The 21,707-nt window shown below is 45.5% G+C and overlaps 1 protein-coding gene and 1 long non-coding RNA gene across 4 annotated transcripts in view; one reads left to right on the top strand and one right to left on the bottom strand.

The window, feature by feature from the left end:
• The window catches only part of LOC118088796 (uncharacterized), a 65,703-nt gene extending 53,400 nt beyond the window's left edge, over window positions 1–12,303 (bottom strand). For all 3 annotated transcript variants that reach the window (XR_004693051.2, XR_009557881.1, XR_009557880.1), the window contains exon 1: window positions 12,087–12,303. This is a non-coding gene — a long non-coding RNA (uncharacterized LOC118088796). The remainder of the gene's footprint in view (window positions 1–12,086) is intronic.
• The window catches only part of PKP3 (plakophilin 3), a 71,627-nt gene that overhangs the window by 14,338 nt on the left and 35,582 nt on the right, over window positions 1–21,707 (top strand). Inside the window, exon 2 of the mRNA XM_035122844.2 lies at window positions 12,297–12,486. Coding sequence (XP_034978735.1) covers window positions 12,297–12,486 — 190 coding nt within the window. The remainder of the gene's footprint in view (window positions 1–12,296; window positions 12,487–21,707) is intronic.

Below are 21,707 nucleotides of genomic sequence, written 5' to 3'. Positions count from 1 at the left end.
TGTTTTTTGTTTTTTTTTCTAGTTATCACTGTCCCTGCAGCTTGACGCCATCATATAACCCTGGGAAGCATGGGTCTCAGAACAGTACACCTTTGTCTCATATCCATGCCTTAAGCCAGTCGCAAGGATAAATTCAGTCAAAAGCATCTTCTTAATGGCATATTGGGTAGATGTCAATAGCATAGTATGCACTTGATTAACTGTGCAAGGTCGTTAAGATTCATGCTCCAAAGAGCTTATGACAGAAGAAATCAATGTGTAAGGAAGGTTTGATTAAAATTCTTCTCTGGAAGGATTTGAAGTGGTTGGGTAGTCAGCATACATTGTTTATGGGGAAATGAAGCAGTGATAATCAGAGTGATGGATGAATGGAATAGAGTCAGACAGCAGAGTTAGGCTAGAAGCTGAGGTGGAGTAAAGTGCACAGAGCAGGATAGGGAGAAATAACAAAACTAATAACTCTCTCCCTGTATCTGGCAACTTTCATCTGCAGGTCTCAAAGCAGTTTGCAGAGGTGGGTCAACACCATTCCTTTAATTTACACATGTGATTGAGAGATTAGGGCTTGCTTATTACAGCTGCATATTAGATAGTTGATGGGATGGGGCTACATTAACTTGCCAGGCAGCTTGATCCTACAGACATCATACCTCTGGCAGTAAAGCAATTGGCTCACGCTGCTTCAGCTATTACATCATCCTGCACTTAATGAGCGAAGAAGAACCTTTGGAGGTTCCACTGGTCTTCCAGCAAGTGTTGGAGCTCTTAGTATGCCACAGAGAATGGGCCCATCACCTCAAATTCAGCATTGCTGAGGTAGGGGGTGAGTGGTAGTATGTGGCTACTGGTTTTGTAGGTAGCAAATAATTGTGCGGACCCTGTAGACTGCCCTTACAGCTCACCCCATCATTATGATGTGAATCTTTATTTGAAAGGACATGCATTGGCACTACATGGAGCTATGCACATCTTTTTGATGTTGTAGCCCAAGCTGCAGATGTTGCTGGACTACAACACCTATCATCCCTGACCACTGACCATTCTGGTCGGGGCTGGTGGGAGTTGTGACCTTCCAGATCCTGGCCAGCATGGCGATGAGAGTTGAGTTGAACAGTTTCTTCAGGGTCAAAGGTTCTCTGTCCCTCATCTATGTTCTCTCCTTCCACTCCTTCTCTGGTTTCCTCTCTATTCCCAACCTATCTCATCTTCTTTTTCTTCCAAATTTTCCTCTCTCCTTCTCTTTATCTCATGTTATAACTTACGCTGCTGAATTATGCTCATCCTGCTAGGTTGTCTTATTATAATAATTTTTCATATATTCTATATATAACACCAATCCTTTTAAAGTTCTTTTTCATCTCTGATTCTTATTCTATTAGCCATACCCACTAGTTCCACGTATTCCAGCAGTTTATGATGCCACTCCTCTTTTGGTGGAACTGCGTCTGTTCTCCACTTTCGTGCAAGTAAAATCCGCACAGCCGTGGTCGCATACATCAATAGACTCACTTGTTTTTTGAAAAGCTTCGGGGGTTTTAGAAAAGGATCTTTTATACCTAGATGCATTTTAAGCTGGTAATGTGTACACAGTCAAAGCATCTCATTCATTATTTACTTTCCTAATTCCTTGTGAACATGATCTAGCTAAAACTTACAACATACTTTATATGTTGTAAGTGCTATAAAAACATTTAACAACCAGTCCTCAACATGCATAATATTTGTTCAAAACGTCTTCCACCTGCAGCTTCAGTTACCTTCTGGTAATTTTTATTTTTTGGCGCTTATGCATTAAGCCTTCTCTGTTGCTGATGGTTCACAGCTTTTCATTGGAAGCAGCTCTCATACTTCCCCTCCTTCTCTTTCCCTTTCATGACAAGGCTGATTTGGTCCTTAGGTGGGGACAAAAGTTTATTGATTGCTCTGCAAGAGTAGATTTCAATGCTTTTGTGACTGACTGTGGGAGAGAAATTTGAGTCAAGAGGGAACTTAAACCACAGCAGCTGGAAAGGCTGGCAGGTGGGTTTCAAGAAGTTGCCATTGACTTATGGTGGCATGGGCACTTTTATGTGGAGGGTCTGGCTGCTTGTCTCAATGTTTCCAGTTTAACCAGTTGTCTGGGGCTGCCCTGCTCTGTATAAGACTGACAAGTGAGACAATAACCTTAGCAAAGTTCTCTTTCATCAGCTAAGAGCAAGATACAGGTTGATTTATTTTGCATGTACCTTTGCTACACAGATGTCAGTGTTGTATGGTATGTTTGATGCTATCTGCGCATGGACATATTGAAAGAGGTCATTTCTGGGCCATCCCACTGAAAAGCAGAGAGCAGTGCATTTTGGGGAGCGCAATGTATATAAAAATATGGAATTCTCCATGACAACAGCTTGTGCAAATCCATCATCAACATACTGGGCAGCAGAGATGCAATTTCTACAGTAAGCTAGCTTCCACACACACACACACACACACACACACACACACACACACACTCCTCCATCCAACAGTAATTACCACAAGTCACATTCAGATGACCTGTATATTGAACATTCATCTAATTAGTTTGCAGGAAGTATGCAGGGAGGTCAGCTTTCCTTATTGCAAAATGTCTGGGTTTTGTTGCGGGGGCGGGGAAGTTTGTTGCACAAGAGCTTTGATCCACTTTAATTGTGAAACCTGAATTTGTTGAAATGTGATGGAATGCTGCCTGAAATTAATGACCTTCCAGCCAGGCAGAAACACTCAAGGAGGGTATTAAGCAAGGCTGGTGAGAGCTGTGACCTAGGGAGAAGGTATATGGCTGGCGAGTGGGTGTGGTTGAAGGGCGAGATGGGCTGGAGGGCGACATTTGGCCGCTTGGCCTGATGCTCTGGCATTTCTGCTCCAGAACACACAAGATCCCATAGCAGATATGCAGAAAAGTCAATGTGGAAATGGTTTCTTGCAGGCAGAAACTAGGATGGTACAATTAATTATCTGAGAATACCCATGCCCGGCTCTTTAAATTCACAGCTCAAACTGTGGGAACAGTTTCCAATTATATGAGAACTTTGCCATCTTCTCTTATTGTAGAGATATGTAAAATATTGGTGGCCTCCCTTGTGCATGGGCTAACGGTCATGCAATCTCTGTCCGATACCAAAGTCAGGTAAGGGATTATTCGGCTAGGAATGGAGCACCTTCTCTGTGAATGGGCCAGTTCACATGAGAGTTTTACTTTGGGTGAGTGAATGCAAAGGACAACAGGTGAAGTGGACTCCTCTCCCTTTATGGTTGCACAGGAGAGGGAATATTGGCAATCTTTCAGTCATAGGTGAAAAATAATCAAAACCAAAACCTATCAGAATTAATTCCCCTGCAAAACTGCCCAAGGAACAGGAGCCCTGCCCTCCTATCATGTGGTTACCCATGTCTCACCCCAATGCAGCTGTGGTTTTCAGTGAACCAGCACTGTCAGTCAGCTACATCAGTGCTGTAGAGGGGGTTCTGTGTGTACTGTGAGTTCAGTAAGTTGAACTCACACCTGGCACCATTGCAGGTGTAGTTTTCAAACATTTTCAGTGTGTGGGTGGGTGTGGTATATTCTCTTGAGATTGCAGGATTTTCTAAAATAATGCTGTGTTGTGCAATACAATACAACATGTGAAGCTTCCGAGAAAACAGATTTTTGCTGTGCTGTGCAAAATATTTAAAAAATGGAAGGGGGGAGAGAACTTGTGACGAGACTATTCAACAGCCATGGTAGCACACAAAGTCAGAAATTACATTTTCCAGAAGAAATTAGTGAGGTAGATAGACGGGCTAGACCAAATCAGTATATGAGTGAGGGGTGGGGTGGAGCAGTAACCAGGAAGATGGACATTGTGAAGCACTTGCGCAGATTAATTGTGGGAAAGGTGTCTTTCGCTTACTAAGGGCACTCTCAGATCAAGTGCTTCATGAGTTTCAGGTGCAATGATTCCAGGACTGATGGTGATCCCTGTGCTGATTGTTGCTAACCCAAATGGACTAGCAGGATCAGTGCCAGTGGCACAAACCAAATTAGTGCTTATACCACTATGCCCTCACACTAATTAGCACAGACTCTAATTAGTTTGGCTGAGCTACATTTCCCAGGATTTCTGGTAGGTTTGGCATTACAACCAGGAAGAGGAAAAACAACAACACCTCCTCATGTTATTTTCAATGATAGATCACACAAAATGGCCTTGCACACAGTGTCTTAATTCATGCGTCTGATAAAGTGAACTGACTCCTTGAAAGCTTATGCCATAGTGTTAGTCTTTAAGGTGCTGCAAGATTTTTTTGTTTCAACCTTCTCCAGCTTGATGCCCTTCAGAAGTGTTGGGCTACAGCTCCCATTATCCCTGAGCAATGGCTATCCTGACTGGGGCAGATGGGAGTTGTAGTCCAGTAATATCTGGAGAGGACACCAAGTTGAGGAAGACTGTCTGGTTTTATACTTCATTTAAAGGCTGGCAGACTCACATTTCCTAATGTCAAGAGCCTCAGTAGATAAAGGAAAGTTCATACTGAAGTATTCACACAATGGGAACCAGGGAGATGATAGATAGATAGATAGATAGATAGATAGATAGATAGATAGATAGATAGATAGATAGATGATAGATGATAGATGATAGATGATAGATGATAGACAGACAGACAATACAATGCCATTCTTGTATTTCCTTTGTGCCCAAAATCACATCCAGAAGTATCTTTAGTCTTGTAGCCAGCTGATATGGGAAGGATAAGTCCAGGCCCATCTTTATCCTGATGACCCACCCTTGACCCCCACACCTCCTGCTTCCTGATGCTATCTTGGAGATTTCACCAGAGAAGGAAAAGAGCAAAGGCCACAATATAGATGGCAGAAGGGGAAAGGATTTTATGCCACTTTACTAAAATCCACTGCTTCAGGTTGGGCCCATTCTGCTCTGTCTCCCCATCACCTCTAAAGGAAATAAAAGGTGTTGGAAAAATGTCCTCAAAGCACCTTCCCTGGTGGCTTGTTCAGTGCTACAGTGTTAAGTCAGAAGTGTGGACAAAGGTGGCCCAATACATGTTGGACTGTGATGCCTCCACTGATCCAGTGAGACCCTGGTCCACCAATTGATCACGGGAAAACCATCACAAGGATGATCACAATCTTTGTGTAGCTTGGATTTGTAAGGTACCCTGAATCGGGACATGACGACACCCCAAATGGGTTTTGTTTGGAAACAGCCTGACATGAGTCGCAGATGAAATTTATACTCTGAGATGAATGCTTGATATATGCAAGGGTAAGCAACCTGCAGCCCTTCAGATGTTACTGGAGTCCAACTCCCATCAGTCTCAGTCAGTGGTCAGTGATGATGGGAATTGTAGATCAGCAGTATCTGGAGGGCCACAGGTTGCCCACTCAGGCAAGTTCATGCAGTGGTCCCCATAGGATGACCTTCTATGAGAAACGACTTCTCCCTATGTCAATTTTTTGTGACTGGTCAAAAGCAAATTACTTCACAGGATTCCTTTACTCCAGGTCAGTGAGGCAGGTACACTGTTTGCCCTCAGGCTGTTAAAGAGCATTGTATCACTAGTTCCCCCAAAATCTGACAACTGCCAGGAATTTTGAATTTCTAGCATGAATAATCTTATTGACCAAACATCATAAGAAATAATAAAAAGACACACTCCTGCCCCTCCCCCAGATTCCTCTACCTGGGGCATTGTTGTTGCTGAACATCAATGGGGATATCAGTGGCAATTAATGTTCCCGTGAAAGTGCATAAGAGGGGAAATGCCCAATTAGCCTTTAGCACAGTCCTGGGAACTGCTGAGTATTAATCCTTGCTCCACTTCCGACTGATGAATTGCTCCACGTTGCGTGCCTCAGTTTCCCACTAGTTAACAGAGGGACACTTCTTCTTAATGAGGTCTCCTTAATTTGGGAGTGCTTTTTTAACTCAGAGGATTATTCATACTTTAGTCACAGAGCATTTATTAGCTGGAAACTGAGCACCGCCTGTGCTGGGCTGTGCAGAATTTTAAAAGCTAAGCTGGGCTGGGCTGGGCTATTAGAATGATTAACGCTACACACGTCCAGAGAGTCTTTCATCTGGACATCTGACAGAGCTTCACAAATGCTAGTTAATTATTATTTGGTGAGAGACCACCTAAGGGAAAACCATCATATGGAACACTGTGTGTCTTGATTATTGTCCCCTGCAAGCCTCAAGGCAGGCATACTTACAAGAGGAATATGCTGCTTCCCCGAGAGATAAATAAGCCAGTTGAGGACTGTGCAAGAGGAGAGTGAATGGTTTGTTTCTATTAACTGGTAGTCAGATAGTATTGTTAGCATTTGGGCCATCCTCATGTCAGAATGTCTCACTGCACTTGCTGTCATTCATATGCAAAATAAAGGCAGTCTCTTGAATTCCTGGTGCATCTGGCCCATTAAAAGGCTGTAATAATAAGCCAAAAGTCTTTTTCAAGTCTACCAAGCCTATTTGGATCCCCTTCATGGATCAATGCCTTGTCGTGGCGAAGGGGCTTGAATAACTCAGAGAAGCTATGAGCTATGCCATGCAGGGCCACCCAAGATGGACAGGTCATAGTGGAGAGTTTTGACTAAACGTGATCCACCTGGAGAAGGAACTGGCAAGCCACTCCAGTATCCCTGCCAAGAAAACTCCATGGACAAAGACAACAGGCATATAAAAGTTATGACGCTGGAAGATGAGCCCCTCAGGTCAGAAGGCGTCCAACATGCTACTGAGGAAGAGCGGAGGACAAGTACAAGTAGATTCAGAGCTGATGAAGCGGCTGGGCCAAAGCCGAAAGGACACTCAGTTGCGGATATGCCTGGAAGCGAAAGGAAAGTCCGATGCTGTAAAGAAAAATATTGCATAGGAACCTGGAATGTAAGAACCATGAGTGGAGGTAAGCTGGATGTGGTCAAAAATGAGATGACAAGAATAAATATCGACATCCTGGGCATCAGTGAACTAAAATGGAAGGGAATGGGCGAATTCAGTTCGGGTGACTATCATATCTACTACTGTGGGCAAGAATCCTGTAGCAGAAATGGAGTGGCCCTCATAGTCAACAAAAGAGTGGCAAAAGCTGTAATGGGATGCAATCTCAAAAATGACAGAATGATCTCGATACGAATCCAAGGCAGACCTTTTAACATCACAGTAATCCAAGTTTATGCACCAACTACCGGTGCTGAAGAAAATGAAATTAACCAATTCTATGAAGACCTACAACACCTTCTAGAAATGACACCAAAGAAGGATGTTCTTCTCATTACAGGGGACTGGAATGCTAAAGTAGGGAATCGAGATAAAAGGAACAACTGGCAAGTTTGGCCTTGGAATTCAAAATGAAGCAGGGCAAAGGCTAATAGAGTTCTGTCAAGAGAACAAGCTGGTCATCACAAACACTCTATTCCAACAACACAAGAGACGACTCTACACATGGATATCACCAAATGGACAGCATCGAAATCAGATTGATTATATTCTCTGCAGCCAAAGATGGAGAAGCTCTATGCAGTCAGCAAAAACAAGACCTGGAGCTGACTGTAACTCAGATCATCAGCTTCTTATAGCAAAATTCCAGCTTAAACTGAAGAAAGTAGGAAAAACCACTGGGCCAGTAAGATACAATCTGAATCAAATCCCTTATGAATACACAGTGGAAGTGAGGAACAGGTTTAAGGATTTAGATTTGGTGGACAGAGTGCCTGAAGAACTATGGATGGAGGCTCGTAACATTATACAGGAGGCAGCAATGAAAACCATCCCAAGGAAAAGGAAATGCAAGAAAGCAAAATGGCTGTCCAACGAGGCCTTACAAATAGCGGAGGAGAGGAGGCAAGCAAAATGCAAGGGAGATAGGGAAAGATACAGGAAACTGAATGCAGATTTCCAAAAAACAGCAAGGAGAGACAAGAGGGTCTTCTTAAATGAGCAATGCAAAGAAATAGAGGAAAACAATAGAATGGGGAAAACCAGAGATCTGTTCAAGAAAATTAGAGATATGAAAGGAACATTTCGTACAAAGATTACCATAATCAAGGACAAAAGTGGTAAGGACCTAACAGAAGCAGAAGACATCAAGAAGAGGTGGCAAGAATACACAGAGGAATTATACCAGAAAGATATGGAGGTCTCGTACACCTCAGGTAGTGTGGTTGCTGGCCTTGAGCCAGACATCTTGGAGAGTGAAGTCAAATGGGCCTTAGAAAGCATTGCTAATAACAAGGCCAGTTGAAGTGATGATATTCCAGCTGAACTGTTTAAAATTTTAAAAGATGATGCTGTTAAGGTGCTACACCCAATATGCCAGCAAGTTTGGAAAACTCAGCAATGGCCAGAGGATTGGAGAAGATCAGTCTACATCCCGATTCCAAAGAAGGGCAGTGCCAAAGAATGCTCCAACTACCGCACAATTGCGCTCATTTCACACGCTAGCAAGGTTATGCTTAAAATTCTACAAGGCAGGCTTAGGCAGTATGTGGACCGAGAACTCCCAGAAGTGCAAGCTGGATTTCGAAGGGGCAGAGGAACCAGAGACCAAATAGCAAACATGCGCTGGATTATGGAGAAAGCTAGAGAGTTCCAGAAAAACGTCTACTTCTGCTTCATTGACTATGCAAAAGCCTTTGACTGTGTCGACCACAGCAAACTATGGCAAGTTCTTAAAGAAATGGGAGTGCCTGATCACCTCATCTGTCTCCTGAGAAATCTCTATGTGGGACAAGAAGCTACAGTTAGAACTGGATATGGAACAACTGATTGGTTCAAAATTGGGAAAGGAGTACGACAAGGTTGTATATTGTCTCCCTGCTTATTTAACTTATATGCAGAATTCATCATGCGAAAGGCTGGACTAGATGAATCCCAAGCCGGAATTAAGATTGCTGGAAGAAATATCAACAACCTCAGATATGCAGATGACACAACCTTGATGGCAGAAAGCGAGGAGGAATTAAAGAACCTTTTAATGAGGGTGAAAGAGGAGAGCGCAAAATATGGTCTGAAGCTCAACATCAAAAAAACCAAGATCATGGCCACTGGTCCCATCACCTCCTGGCAAATAGAAGGGGAAGAAATGGAGGCAGTGAGAGATTTTACTTTCTTGGGCTCCTTGATCACTGCAGATGGTGACAGCAGTCACGAAATTAAAAGACGCCTGCTTCTTGGGAGAAAAGCAATGACAAACCTAGACAGCATCTTAAAAAGCAGAGACATCACCTTGCCGACAAAGGTCCGTATAGTTAAAGCTATGGTTTTCCCAGTAGTGATGTATGGAAGTGAGAGTTGGACCATAAAGAAGGCTGATCGCCGAAGAATTGATGCTTTTGAATTATGGTGCTGGAGAAGACTCTTGAGAGTCCCATGGACTGCAAGAAGATCAAACCTATCCATTCTTAAGGAAATCAGCCCTGAGTGCTCCCTGGAAGGACAGATCGTGAAGCTGAGGCTCCAATACTTTGGCCACCTCATGAGAAGAGAAGAATCCTTGGAAAAGGCCCTGATGTTGGGAAAGATTGAGGGCACTAGGAGAAGGGGACGACAGAGGACAAGATGGTTGGACAGTGTTCTCGAAGCTACGAACATGAGTTTGACCAAACTGCGGGAGGCAGTGCGAGACAGGAGTGCCTGGCGTGCTATGGTCCATGGGGTCACGAAGAGTCGGACACGACTAAACGACTAAACAACAACAACCAAGCCTATAGCAGTGCTGATGCTACCGGTAGCAATGACTGATTACCTTGATTGATTGGCATATGCAGAGAGGAAATGTATGGGCTATACTTAGGCCCATTTGCTCTCACATGGCCCATTTGCTCTCACATGGTATATTCTATGTACTGTTAAGGTCTATAGCAGGCATCCCCAACCTGCAGCCCTCCATATGTTTCGGCCTACAACTCCTATGATCCCTAGCTAACAGGACCAGTGGTCAGGGATGATGGGAATTGTAGTCCAAAACATCTGGAGGGCCAAAGGTTGGGGGTGCCTGGTCTATAGAGTATTCATTTTTAAAGAGTTTGGCATCTTTTTTCTTAAGGGTTTAACAGTTTTGAGGAATGGACAAGACTTTCCCTTGTGAGCATGGTCACAGTCTGCATCTATTTTACTTGCCATCCCGTTAAAGTAGAAGGGAACAGACATAATACTATACAGATGGTAGACAGGGGAGAACAGGTCCAGTAACAGTCAAAGAATCCCCCCAACAGTAGTATAGGGGTAAGCAAAGAGTCTAGTGGGCTTGGAGTTGTAGAGCAAGAAGTAGTAACCTAATGGTGGGATGAACAGGAATCAATAACCCATTATGGGGTGGTTATGGAAAGGTACATAGATCTGTATGAAGGACATACTGGGATTTGGCAGATGGCAAGGCCACAATGGAACGGTGATGAGAGCAGCGTGTGTGCAGTTTTAGGATTCTGCCCAGTGTAGAAGACCATTTCTATTACAATGGCATTGTTTCTCTCTACACTTGCTTCCACCCAAAGTCTTCCAACACTGAGCAAGTGCTGTATACCCTCCTAAGAAGCAAGGAAATGGCTCTTCCCCCTTCATTAGTATTGCAGTCTACAAGGCTAGCCCAAATGTATTTTGCAGCAAATGGTGTCTCCCCCCCCAAAGGTACACAGCATCCAAGGCTGACTACATTGTTTTGCACCTGAGACATAAAATCACCAAATGCCTCTCCCTGAGAGTAAAAATATTATACTAGTAATAATTTAAGGAACTGGCGATTTGCTGCCTTTTGACAACACCTAAAATTAGCTGCCTGAAGCAGGTGCCACACCCTGCCTAATGGTAGGGCAAGAAGCCCTGGAACTGTATGATTCAGAAGTGATCTATGACCCTGAGTTGTAATGGGGAACCCCTGTCACATTCCTTCCAGCCCAGCCACCACCTCCGTCAGTCAGCAATGTCTGTTGCTTCTAACATCCAGGAGATAATTGGGGAAGGATCGAAAGCTCAGTAGTACATCATCTGCCTTACACAAAGAAGGTCCTAGTTTTGATCTCCAGTCAGATAGGACTGGGAAGACTTGCCCCAAACCCTGGAGAGCTGCTGCCAGTCAGTGTAGACAATACTGAGCTAGATGGTCCAGTGGTCTGACTCTGTATAAGGCAGCTACCTATATACTCTGGTAGAATAAAATGACGGGGGAGGAAAGGCCACAGCTGACATGACTCATTCACCCACCATCTCTCCCTGGCTGCAGCCATGGCACAGAACGTGCCTGTGTAGCTGAGCCTCACACTCTGGATGCTCTGAGGTGCCTCCTGGGACTCTGGGTGAGGAGGAGGAGGAGCCTGGATTGAGCTCCTGGACTTTGGCCTGCCTCTGTCCCTTCTCCCGCTCAGCTCCCAAGGCTCAGTGTTTGGAATGTACAGGCTATTAAGTTATTTCACAAGCTGGGAGGGAACAAAGCTGGGTGCGTTCGAATCGAGGCGTGTTCGCTCCTTGTTTTGCTGCACTTTTGTTGACACGGGGCTCCTCTGCCAGAACCAGGGGAGCTTTGTTTCGCGGAATGGAGAAGGTGTAACAAAAAGAGAGGAGCGCGGAATGGCACCACGGCCTACAGCCCTCTATCTCTAGGCACACAAAAGGTACACCCTTCAAGAACCCTGGAGGCACCGCACCCATAACCGCTTTTGCCAGTTTACACAGCTGAGGGCGAGGTGTGGGGCAGGGCAGGGCCAAGGCCAGGCCAGTTCTTGCATCTTTGGAATTCCACCTTAAAGGCACCGCTTTGCCCAGCGCCTCACCTGCTTAAGGTGGAAGCGGCCGACCTGCTGCTCTGCCTCCCGGCTGATGTCAGTTGCTAGGGAGAGAGAGGGGTGGAAACACGTAGGTGTGTCACCACCAGCGCAGAGAAGGAAAGTCCCAGGAAACCAAACGACGCTTGAAAGAAGACCGGGGGTGGCGTGGAGGAGGAGGGTGTATTTGTGTGCGTGGGCGCGCGCGCGCTCCCTGAATGAAGAAACTTTTTTTTGGTAGACTAACTAAGGAAGTCAGAGGGGGGGCCGGACAGACTCACCTGTGAATAAGCGCGCAACTTACCTGGCGTGTCAACGCGCCGCTTGGGCGCAGAGAAGAGGAAGGGCTGCCCCAAGCCCTCGCGAGGAACTTCCCCTCGGCCCACACAGAGTTCCTGGCAGGCGCGGGGAAGGGGCGGGTTGACCCGGGGAAAGAGCCGGGCTGTTTTTCACGTGCGCGCCTGGCCCACCAGCCAGCATGCAGGAGAATAACTTCTTCTTGTCGGCTCTGCAGCCAGAGGATGGCGTGTGCTCCTTGGCGCTGCCCTCGGACAAGCAGCTGGACAGGAAGAGCGAGGCTCCCGACGCCGCCGAGGGGTTCAAGAGCGCCCGGGTGCAAGAGCAGGTCCGCATGAGGATGCTGCAGAAGAGCCACTCGGCCCCCAGGACCAACGGAGCAATGCAGGACTACGCCGAGCTGAAAGGTAGGCGAGGGGAGAAATGAAACTGGGCACAGGTTGTTCGTTGCAGAGGGGCGTCAGGTGGTAGAAAGAAACCTTTGGGTCGATCGTGTGAGAATTGTGAAGAGTCGGTATTGAACTACGTTTGACTCAGAGTAGACCCACAGAAATGAATGCACGTGACTCAGGCCCATTGATTCCAGTCGTCTGCCTTGAGTAAAAGTTAGTTTCCCATTATCTAGGAAATTGTTGCAATGTTCTGGCGAGGTAAGTCAGCGTTGCTACTCCCATTAGGCTGAGAAAACAGTTGGTTGGTGGAGGCCACCCCTGGGGAGTTCAAGGGTGAGGTGAGATGGGAACTTCAGGGCCTCCCAGCTCAAAGCTCGCCACTCCTAACCCTCTCTCCTGTTTGTTGTGCGAACTCTCTCCTGTTTGTTGTGCGAACTCTTCTAACTCTCGGCTATGCGGTGCAGCTGCATTAATCAAACCTTGTGATAAAATGGCACCCGGCAAAAAAGTGCAGTGGAGGAGTTAGCCCAGCTGTGTTGTTGATTCAGATGCTTCAACCAGGAAATATGCCCTTGTTGGGGTGGTTGCAGGCTTAGTCAACCAGCCAGTGTCATAGGTTTATATGCCAACTGTCGCAGACAGAAGGAGAAACTGTCGTCAATAGTTTTTATGATAATAATAGGGCTGTGTTACCAAGACAGCTTCCTCTCTGGGAAGGTGGCGTGGACCTTCTCAAAGGTTTAATCTGGGTCACACTCAAGATACGCAGGCCAGACAAAGGTTAGTCAGAACTGAGAATGACTAAGTGAGATAGCAGAAGAATTCTCCTCTCCAGCAATTTGCCTTGCCCCATAGATTTAATCAAACATGAGATTCAGTCAAATATCCCCCATACCTCACACTTAAACTGCTCTCAGTTTCTCCAGCTATGCAAGTAATTTCTACTACTGTAGTTCTTTGCCTCCTTCTTCTGTCTGCAAAACAATCATTCTTCCTGGAGCCACTGTGCCTATGGTAACATTATGCTAACCTTACCAACCTAGTTTGGACTACTATTTCGCAGCTTTTATGTTATTTGTTTATTTTACATTTATATTCCAGCCAAGGATCTCAAGGTGGATGGTGTGGTCCTCACCTTCCCTATTTTACCTCGCAACAACCCTGTGGGGTAGGTTAGGCTGAGAGATAGTGACTGGCTTATGGTTACACAGTGAGCTTCATGGCTGAGTGGGGATTTGAACTCTGGCCTCCCAGGTCCTCGTCCAACACTCTAACCACTGCACCACACGGGGAAGCAACCTTGGTTCTGTGGACAATTGTCTCGCCCTCACCTCTCCCAAGCTGCCCCTTAGGGCTTAATACTATAGTATTAGTAGTGTGCACTTTCTTAATTCTCCCATCCACACAATTTATGTACAGCAGGGCTAGGGAATCTGTGGCCCAGCAGACTCCCAACTCCCATCTGCCCCAGTAAGCATGACCAATGATCAGGTATGATGACAGTTGGAGTCCAGCAGCATCTAGGGCAGGCATCCCCAAACTTCGGCCCTCCAGATGTTTTGGACTACAATTCCCATCTTCCCCGACCACTGGTCCTGTTACCTAGGGATCATGGGAGTTGCAGGCCAAAACATCTGGAGGGCCGCAGTTTGGGGGTGCCTGATCTAGGGGGCCACAGGTTTCTCAGCCCTGATCAAAACCTAGCACTATGTTGAGGAAGCAGTAGGGATTGCTTAAATGTCAACACTGTCAGTTTTATTTGCCACTCTACCCTAGCTACTCAGTTATTATGGGACAAAATGAAGTTGTGGACGAGTCCTCAGTGTCATGGGAGGCATCCCAGGTGCATAGGAGTAGCTCACTGGCAGCCCCAGTGGGCTTGATGGCTGAGCAGGATATGGATTTGAACTTGAGCTTTCCATGCTCTACTGATAACTATCCATTTCCCCACATTGAGTTAGAGGAGAGATGGAGCAAGCGTCCTTCAACAGTAGGGTTCACACTCTGCACTTCCTGAGTCATCCTGAGAAAGGTGCTGCGCCTATAACAGCTGTGTGACAGGCAAAAATTCATCTGATGGCATTTTCACCACCCACAGTACCACTAAACTGAAGACGCTTTCACTGCTGGAATGCCTGCCAGTCAAGCAGCTAACAGAAGGCCTCTGTTGGAGATGGGGAGATGTCACCTCTCTTCAGTAGAATTATAGTCTTGAAATCCTTCCAGTTTCCTTGATGGCACCAGTGACAATTATGCTGCATTTAATTACTAGGCTCTCCTCTGCCACACCCACAAAAGTGTTTTGGAAGGAACCAAGTGGGTCTCTTTACATGGAAGTTGGACATATTTTAGTGCTGCTCCCACTGCTTGTTTTTCACCTCTGCATTTGGAGACCTAGATTGCAATCCAGAGATTAGGAGAGGTCTCTTGTAATTTATGACCCCCTATCAGGTTGATGTATTCCATTCATGTAAACGCCCTGCCACAAACGCCAGGGCAGGATTCCAGTACGGTACAAAGTTTCCTTTGCTTGCAGAGTCAGACTGTTTCCTCTTTCAGGTGCTGGCTAAACAATAGAGGTAGAAAGTTTCTCACAAGAACCTGAGACTAGTTTGGGATTTTCTTCCTTACGTTTCTTGTGATTCTGCCTCAACGGCCTCGGTGTATTTTACCAGTTGGAAATAATTCTCAGTTCATTACCTATATCAGGCATCCCCCAACTTCGGCCCTCCAGATGTTTTGGACTACAATTCCCATCATCCCTGACCACTGGTCCTCTTAGCTAGGGATCATGAAAATTGCAGGCCAAAACATCTGGAGGGCCACAGTTTTGGGATGCCTGGCCTATATCAAAACACAGCTAAATGCAACTGGGAGGCCAGAGTTTAAACCTCCACTCAGTCATAAAGCTCACTGGGCGGCTTAAGGCCAATCACTGTCTCTTAGCCTAATCTAACTCATAGGGATGCTGTGAGGATTAAATTGTGCAGAGTAGAACCATGTACACCAACAGTAATAATTTAACTTCTCAGTATATAGTGCATCTATGCATTGTATACACCTGGAGAACCTGTGGCCTTCCAGGTGTTGCTGGACTACAACTCCCATCACCCCTGACCATTGACCATGTTGATGGGGTTAGAGTCCAACAATGCCTGGAGGGTCACAGGTTAGGGTGTGATGGTGGATCCCGTATGTAAAGTCAAAGGCACTGTTTACTGTTCTCCAACCTTGGCAGTGCTGCAGTGAAGAGCGGGATGAAAGTGTTCAGTTAAGTGTTCAGTTACAATTGGTGATGGTCTCAATGGTTTCTCCCTCATGAGCTAGTTTCAGTCTCTTATTTGTCATTGTTTGCCAACCTGTGAAATGGGAACAAGAACGTTCCTGGAATCAAAGGCGCAATTAGCAGCTAACCTGCTTAACTCTATCTCTGCAATACTCGGAGATTACTATCTCTGCAATATGAGATTGCTGTATAGTGGCAGATCCACAACACTGGATTGTGTTACCATATACAGCTTTTGAACTACACTGGGATTAATGATAGAACACCAGAGGGTAGGAAGCTCTTGGACACACCTGGAGCTCACTTTCTTGATGACTGCACCCACCCTTTGATCTGTCACTCTAGTTCTAATTGTGGAGTCTAGTCCCACACCCTGCACTGGTATGTCTATCGTGTCCTATGCAATGCTGTCCTTTGGGCTGACAGGGGAAGGATGGGCCTACCTGAAAGGAGATCCCAGTTCCTGCCTGTATTCCCACAATCCTACATGTCTCAGTGCAAACCATTGATCCTAAACAGGTTTGAAACCTTGTTAATTCAAAGAAGGTATGAGACACTTTTATTTTGAGTTTGGGGATTGTACTGCTAAAGTCCTCCATTCCACCCTCCCTATGTTAGGATTCTGTTGGACCTAAAATAGAGATTCAAGGTGGCAGACACTGGTTCCTGCATCCAGACAAGGCCTGATCTTCATCATGTGCTTTTAGTCACTACCCTGAGCCTGACAGAGCGGTGTCTTTAAGAGCTACAGAACAGGCAGAAATCCAATAGGCGCGGCTTTATTTTGTGTGGTGGGGAGTTAATTTAGGTCAACAATGTAACTTCCTAATGGTTGGAATATTGTGCTGAGGCTTCTGAAAACTTGCTTTTCACTGCTTGAATGACACACTTGCTTTATCGTGTGATGTGGTCTTATATCCAAGAGAAGGAAAGCCGCCATTCAGAGCTTACACACCTGCAGGTGAATCCCATTCAAATCATTGGGACTTCCTTCTGAGTAAACCTGGTTAAACTTGTGCTGTAAGGGTGTGTTCACATTAAAAGGTGCTCACACCTTGGCTAGAGACAAATTAGGGACAGCTTAAGGACCCCAATCAGTGTGGAGCAGGTTTGAGAAACAACAGCATGAAACGGAAGTACCTTAAAACAAGGTACAGGGTGCATATGCATTTCTTGTGGTCACTGTAAACTGAAGTGATCTTAGACATCTGTAAGGGGAAGAGAATATAGGGATCCTCTTCCCCTCATCAGAAGCAGCCCCTCCCCAAGCAGCGATAACAGCGAGGACACCCAGGAGTCCAGTCAGGAAGTGGAGAGAGAGGGCCAAGGCTCTCTCAGCACGGGAGAGCCCCCGCGACACAGGAGGGAGGAAGAGGGGGGGAAAGGGGGGAGAAGGAAAACATGGAGCGCAGACCCTTTCCTCCGGTTCCGGAATTACGCAGGAGAAGGAGGGGAAAGAGATTTGCTGTCCCCAGGCTCTTATGCTGGAGGAGGCCCAGGGGCGGTCCAGTACCGGATTCTGCGTCGGACTGAGTAGACATGTTGTACATACCCAGCTCACTGTAAATAGCCTGCACAAAATAAAGACTGCTGAAAGACAAGCATGCGGAGCGTCGTTACTCCGCAACAATCCCCTGACAACATCCAATCTGGGTATGGTGAAATTTGTAGTGTCTCATCCAGATCTATAGGATCTATGTAACTTGAGTGCACATGTGCACTCAGTTACACCAATCCTACAGGTCTGAATGAGCTATTGCAAATTTCACCATACCCAGAATGGAAAGTCGAAGTCCTGCAAAACATCCTATTTCCTCCTCTCATCAGTGATGGAGTTGAGGTGCCCTGATTCTTGTGCAGAAGATGAGGGGTAACACGGGGGGGGAGGTTCTCTCCCCTCCCCTCCCCTCCTCTGCTCTTTCCCAGTCTAGGGTTGCCAGACTCAATAGAGGACAGGACTTCTGTGCCTTTAATTGCCCTGCTCTCTTTTGAGTTTGGAAACCTTAAAGAGAAACCAGCATACCCTTTGCTTGGAAATTAAACAAATGGTCTGCTGGTTTCTCTTTAAGGTTTCCAGACTCAAAAGAGAGCAGGGCAATTAAAGGCACAGAAGTCCTGTCCTCTATTTAGAGTCTGGCAACCCTAATCTCTTCCCCTCCTTCAGATAGAAGGTGGCACTGGCATTCTCTAGAGCTGATCCAATCTATTTAGGGAGATGCACAGTCTAACCATGGTGTGCCTTCCCTAGGGAAGTGAGAGCAGATGTTGTATGCATCTGTAGAAACCTTGAAGCCTGGCGGTGGTGGCAACAGTGATAGAGACAGGAGAAGGGGTTAAGAAAAGTGGGGTAGAAGCTGCTGCAGGGGAGATGATGAGAGGTGCAGTAGAAGAAGCATGGCTGTAATCAGAGCTGGAGCATCCTGGCAGCACTCCCAACCATGCCCATCAAATTTCACAGGCAAGAAGCTACTTGTCTCATCCTAGGACAGCCAGTGCCAATCTGCCACCCTCCAGATTTTGTCAGACTCCAACTCCCAGCTGTGCCGGCTGGAGCTGATGGGAGTTGTGGTCCCAACATTATATGAAGGACACCAGGTTGGCAAAAAGCTACCCTAGGGGGCTCATATGGGCAAAGTGAAGTGAATTCTCCTGGTCTTCTCCCTTTGTTCAAAGATGACACCTTGTTATTCATGGTGGCATTTTTCTTCTTCAGCACATATGCCCTGGTTACTTCATAATCTAGCACAATTTTAGAGATGTGGAATATATAAAAGTTAATAATAGGCACTTACATTTTTACCACATAAGTCTTTCCTCAGCAATCTTCAGATCTTTGCAATGGCAAAATAAAATTGGCAGTCTCTTTTTAAAAAATTGCTTTTAGGACAGATTATGATCGTCACTCCTGCTGTGACTCTTTTCATTGTGTGCTGTCTCATGTGCGTGCTGCCGCCTCTCCTCCTGCAACAGCGGGGCCTCGCCCTGGTCATAGCGATCATTATTCTGAGTCTGCTACTTCTTTTTTCCAGTGTCTGCCTCTTGGGCTGATTGGCTTTGTTGCCGTCTTCCCTTAGCCTTTATAGACTGAATGCTCCCTTGCTTTGCAATGACTGTACAAAGGCACACCTCTAGTCAGTTTTTTTTATAAAAAAACCCCAGATAATAAGTGGCAAACAGCTCATTGTTTTCACATCAAAGCCATGCCCTTTTATATGAAGCTTTTGCTTTATTATTGAGTTTTTAAAAATGTTTGGAAGCTCTGCAGATGAACACATAGCCAAACCTCTGGGTTTTTTTAAACTGAGAAATATAACCAATTTGGTGCGCATAACATCCAGAAATTCATTTCTATCTGTAGTATTAACACATGTAGGTTGATAATTGACTTACCAATGCTAGCATGTTTGTATATCATTAACACTACTTCTTGAATTGTCACTGTTGTTATTTTAGATTCATTTAAAACAGGCCTAGGCAAACTCAGCCCTCCAGATGTTTTGAGACTACAATTCCCATCATCCCTGACCACTGGTCCTGTTAGCTAGGGATGATGGGAGTTGTAGTCCCAAAACAGCTGGAGGGCCGAGTTTGCCTATGCCTGATTTAAAACTTTAATGCAGTTCTCACAGTCTGTATATATTGCATTTCATTTTCACGTGATCTCATTTTCCTCCCTCTTTTCAGTGTAACAAAACAATGTATTTCCAACTCTTTGTTTCTTTCCTGAGGCATTTGTTACTTTCCAGGAGGATTTAGTGGGCATCATTAAATGGCCAAAAAATGTTTTGGACCTGGAACAAAATGTTGCAGTATGGAGTGTTCCTCCTTCAGTGCTCTAGGCAGCCAGCCATGCTCTTTGAAATACTTGACTTAATTCCCCACCCACGGGCTTTCCCATCCTGTCCCCCAGCGCCATCCAACAGCATTCCATGCCCAATGAAAAACAATCAGAGAGTCTTGTGGTTGTGGCAGAGGCTTCCACTGACCCAAGGCCACTTCATTAAATGCATCTGATGATGCAAGCTTAAGTCTACGAAAGCCATTATAAATGTTACTCATCTTTAAGGTGCCTCAAGATTTTTTGATTGTTTTCAGTGCAAGAGACTTAAACCTTTGACTTTTATATAATAAGAAAAACAATATCCCATTGGTGCCAATTCTTTTTCCAATGCAAATAGCCTGAGCAAGAAGTGGCACCTTCGCCTCTCTTTCCCCATGGCAACAACCACCTTTGTGAGTGGAGGTTCCATTGGTGGCTCTTGGGACGGGTTATTATACAATTCACTGAATGTTACAAATTTAAACTTGGGAAGAAAACTTTGGGTTTTTTTTTTTCTGTGCTGGTGGCCTGCAACGGTGTCGTAAACTGTAGGCAAGTGACAGAGAGGCCCCTACCTCTTACTTTTGCGTACCTCTCTCCACCCATGTGCAACATTCCAAAGCTCCCTTTTCATGCATTCAGGAGTTCAAATGTAGCCCTGCCAGTGTGCAGTTGCTGGATTGCAGTGGTGGTTAAGGCATTGGAGGCTATAAGAGGGTATGTCAGGTGAAGGTCCAAGCGCTGTTTGCTTGGAAAGTCAACCACTCAAGCTTGTTGAGAACTGCTTCAGCCTGTTTTTGAGCTGGAGAAACTAGGAGGGGCAATGGTGGGATGCATTCCAGACAGAGGAAGAGTGACAGCTGTACATAATTCATACTTCCTTTTTAGTCAGACACCATACATGATAAAGAAAGCAGTGGAATAGGAAAGGGAGGGAGAGAACTGCATACAGATAGGCGTCATTACGGTTGCTGGAATGCTCATAAAAATGTCTGCTGTAGCCAGAGGCAGGTATAACACAGATTTGTATTTCTCCTATGTACATCTCAGCCTCTCTGACTTACAACATGCATGTTCTGTTAGCTCTAGGCTTCCCCCTGCCAACACATTTGACAATGCATCTGAGTACCGTCTTGGCCAAACTTCCATGTAAGTGTCCAATTGACTGGGAGAATGGGGACCACAATGTACAAGGCTGAACTGAAACTGGTTGTGGAGACATCAGCACCCAAGTTCCTGATTTGCAGGACTGTGTGTACACACAGATATGAGAGCTGGGGTAGCATAGCAGACTGAGGAAGTCTACATTGTAGACTCTCCAGTTACCGGTAAATCTAATCTTTGCCTCAACCTCATTAGGTGACCTTGGACAAGCCACTGCTCTTAGCCTGAGCACCCTCATCCCAAACATCTACAATTTATGATTGGAGGCCTCTTCTTCATTACTTCTTAACACCTGACATTTTATTTTTCAAAGTGATAGCATGCATGGTGGCATAGTAGCTACTACAAGGAGGGGGGCAGTAGTGGCATCTGAATGTTTACACCTGCTTTATTTAACAGCTGAGATCAGAAGAAGTCTAGTTTTGTGCTGCCTCGGGTCTCCCTTGAAACAATGAGGAGAACCCTAGCAGGAGATTCATCCAGGCTTAATTATCTGAGTCTACCAATGACTCCTCCCCGAGGGGAAAAGGGGCTTGGCAAACTAGCACAGCTTTTGCTAGTGCTGCTATTGTTTGTTAGCCTTACAAATGTATAAATTATGTAATGCTTCTACATCCTGATCCAACGCATCATTCAAAAACTAAGCTGCGTTGATTTCAGTACAGTTTACCGCTTAAGAGACATAGCTTGGCTTTCGAAGTGCATAATAAATAAATAAAACATCTGGGGGTGGTTACATGTGTAAGAACCCTTGGCTCCTGTCCTTGTACTCCCAACACAGAAGAACTCTTTTTGCATTAAAGCACAAGTAGCTCTAGAAGTCTAAAAAGGAATATGAAAGAGAGGGATGTACAGCAAAGCAACCACTTTTCACTGGAAGCCATTATAATCTGTGCCAATTTTAGCTCTGCTGTTTCTTTGCCCTCACAACGGTCCTAAAGGGTAGGTTCTTATTGTGGCCTTTTT

This window comes from Zootoca vivipara, chromosome 1 (assembly GCF_963506605.1).
Source record: "Zootoca vivipara chromosome 1, rZooViv1.1, whole genome shotgun sequence".
In the NCBI taxonomy this organism is placed as follows: domain Eukaryota; kingdom Metazoa; phylum Chordata; class Lepidosauria; order Squamata; family Lacertidae; genus Zootoca; species Zootoca vivipara.
This window is presented reverse-complemented; position numbering and strand designations above follow the sequence as displayed.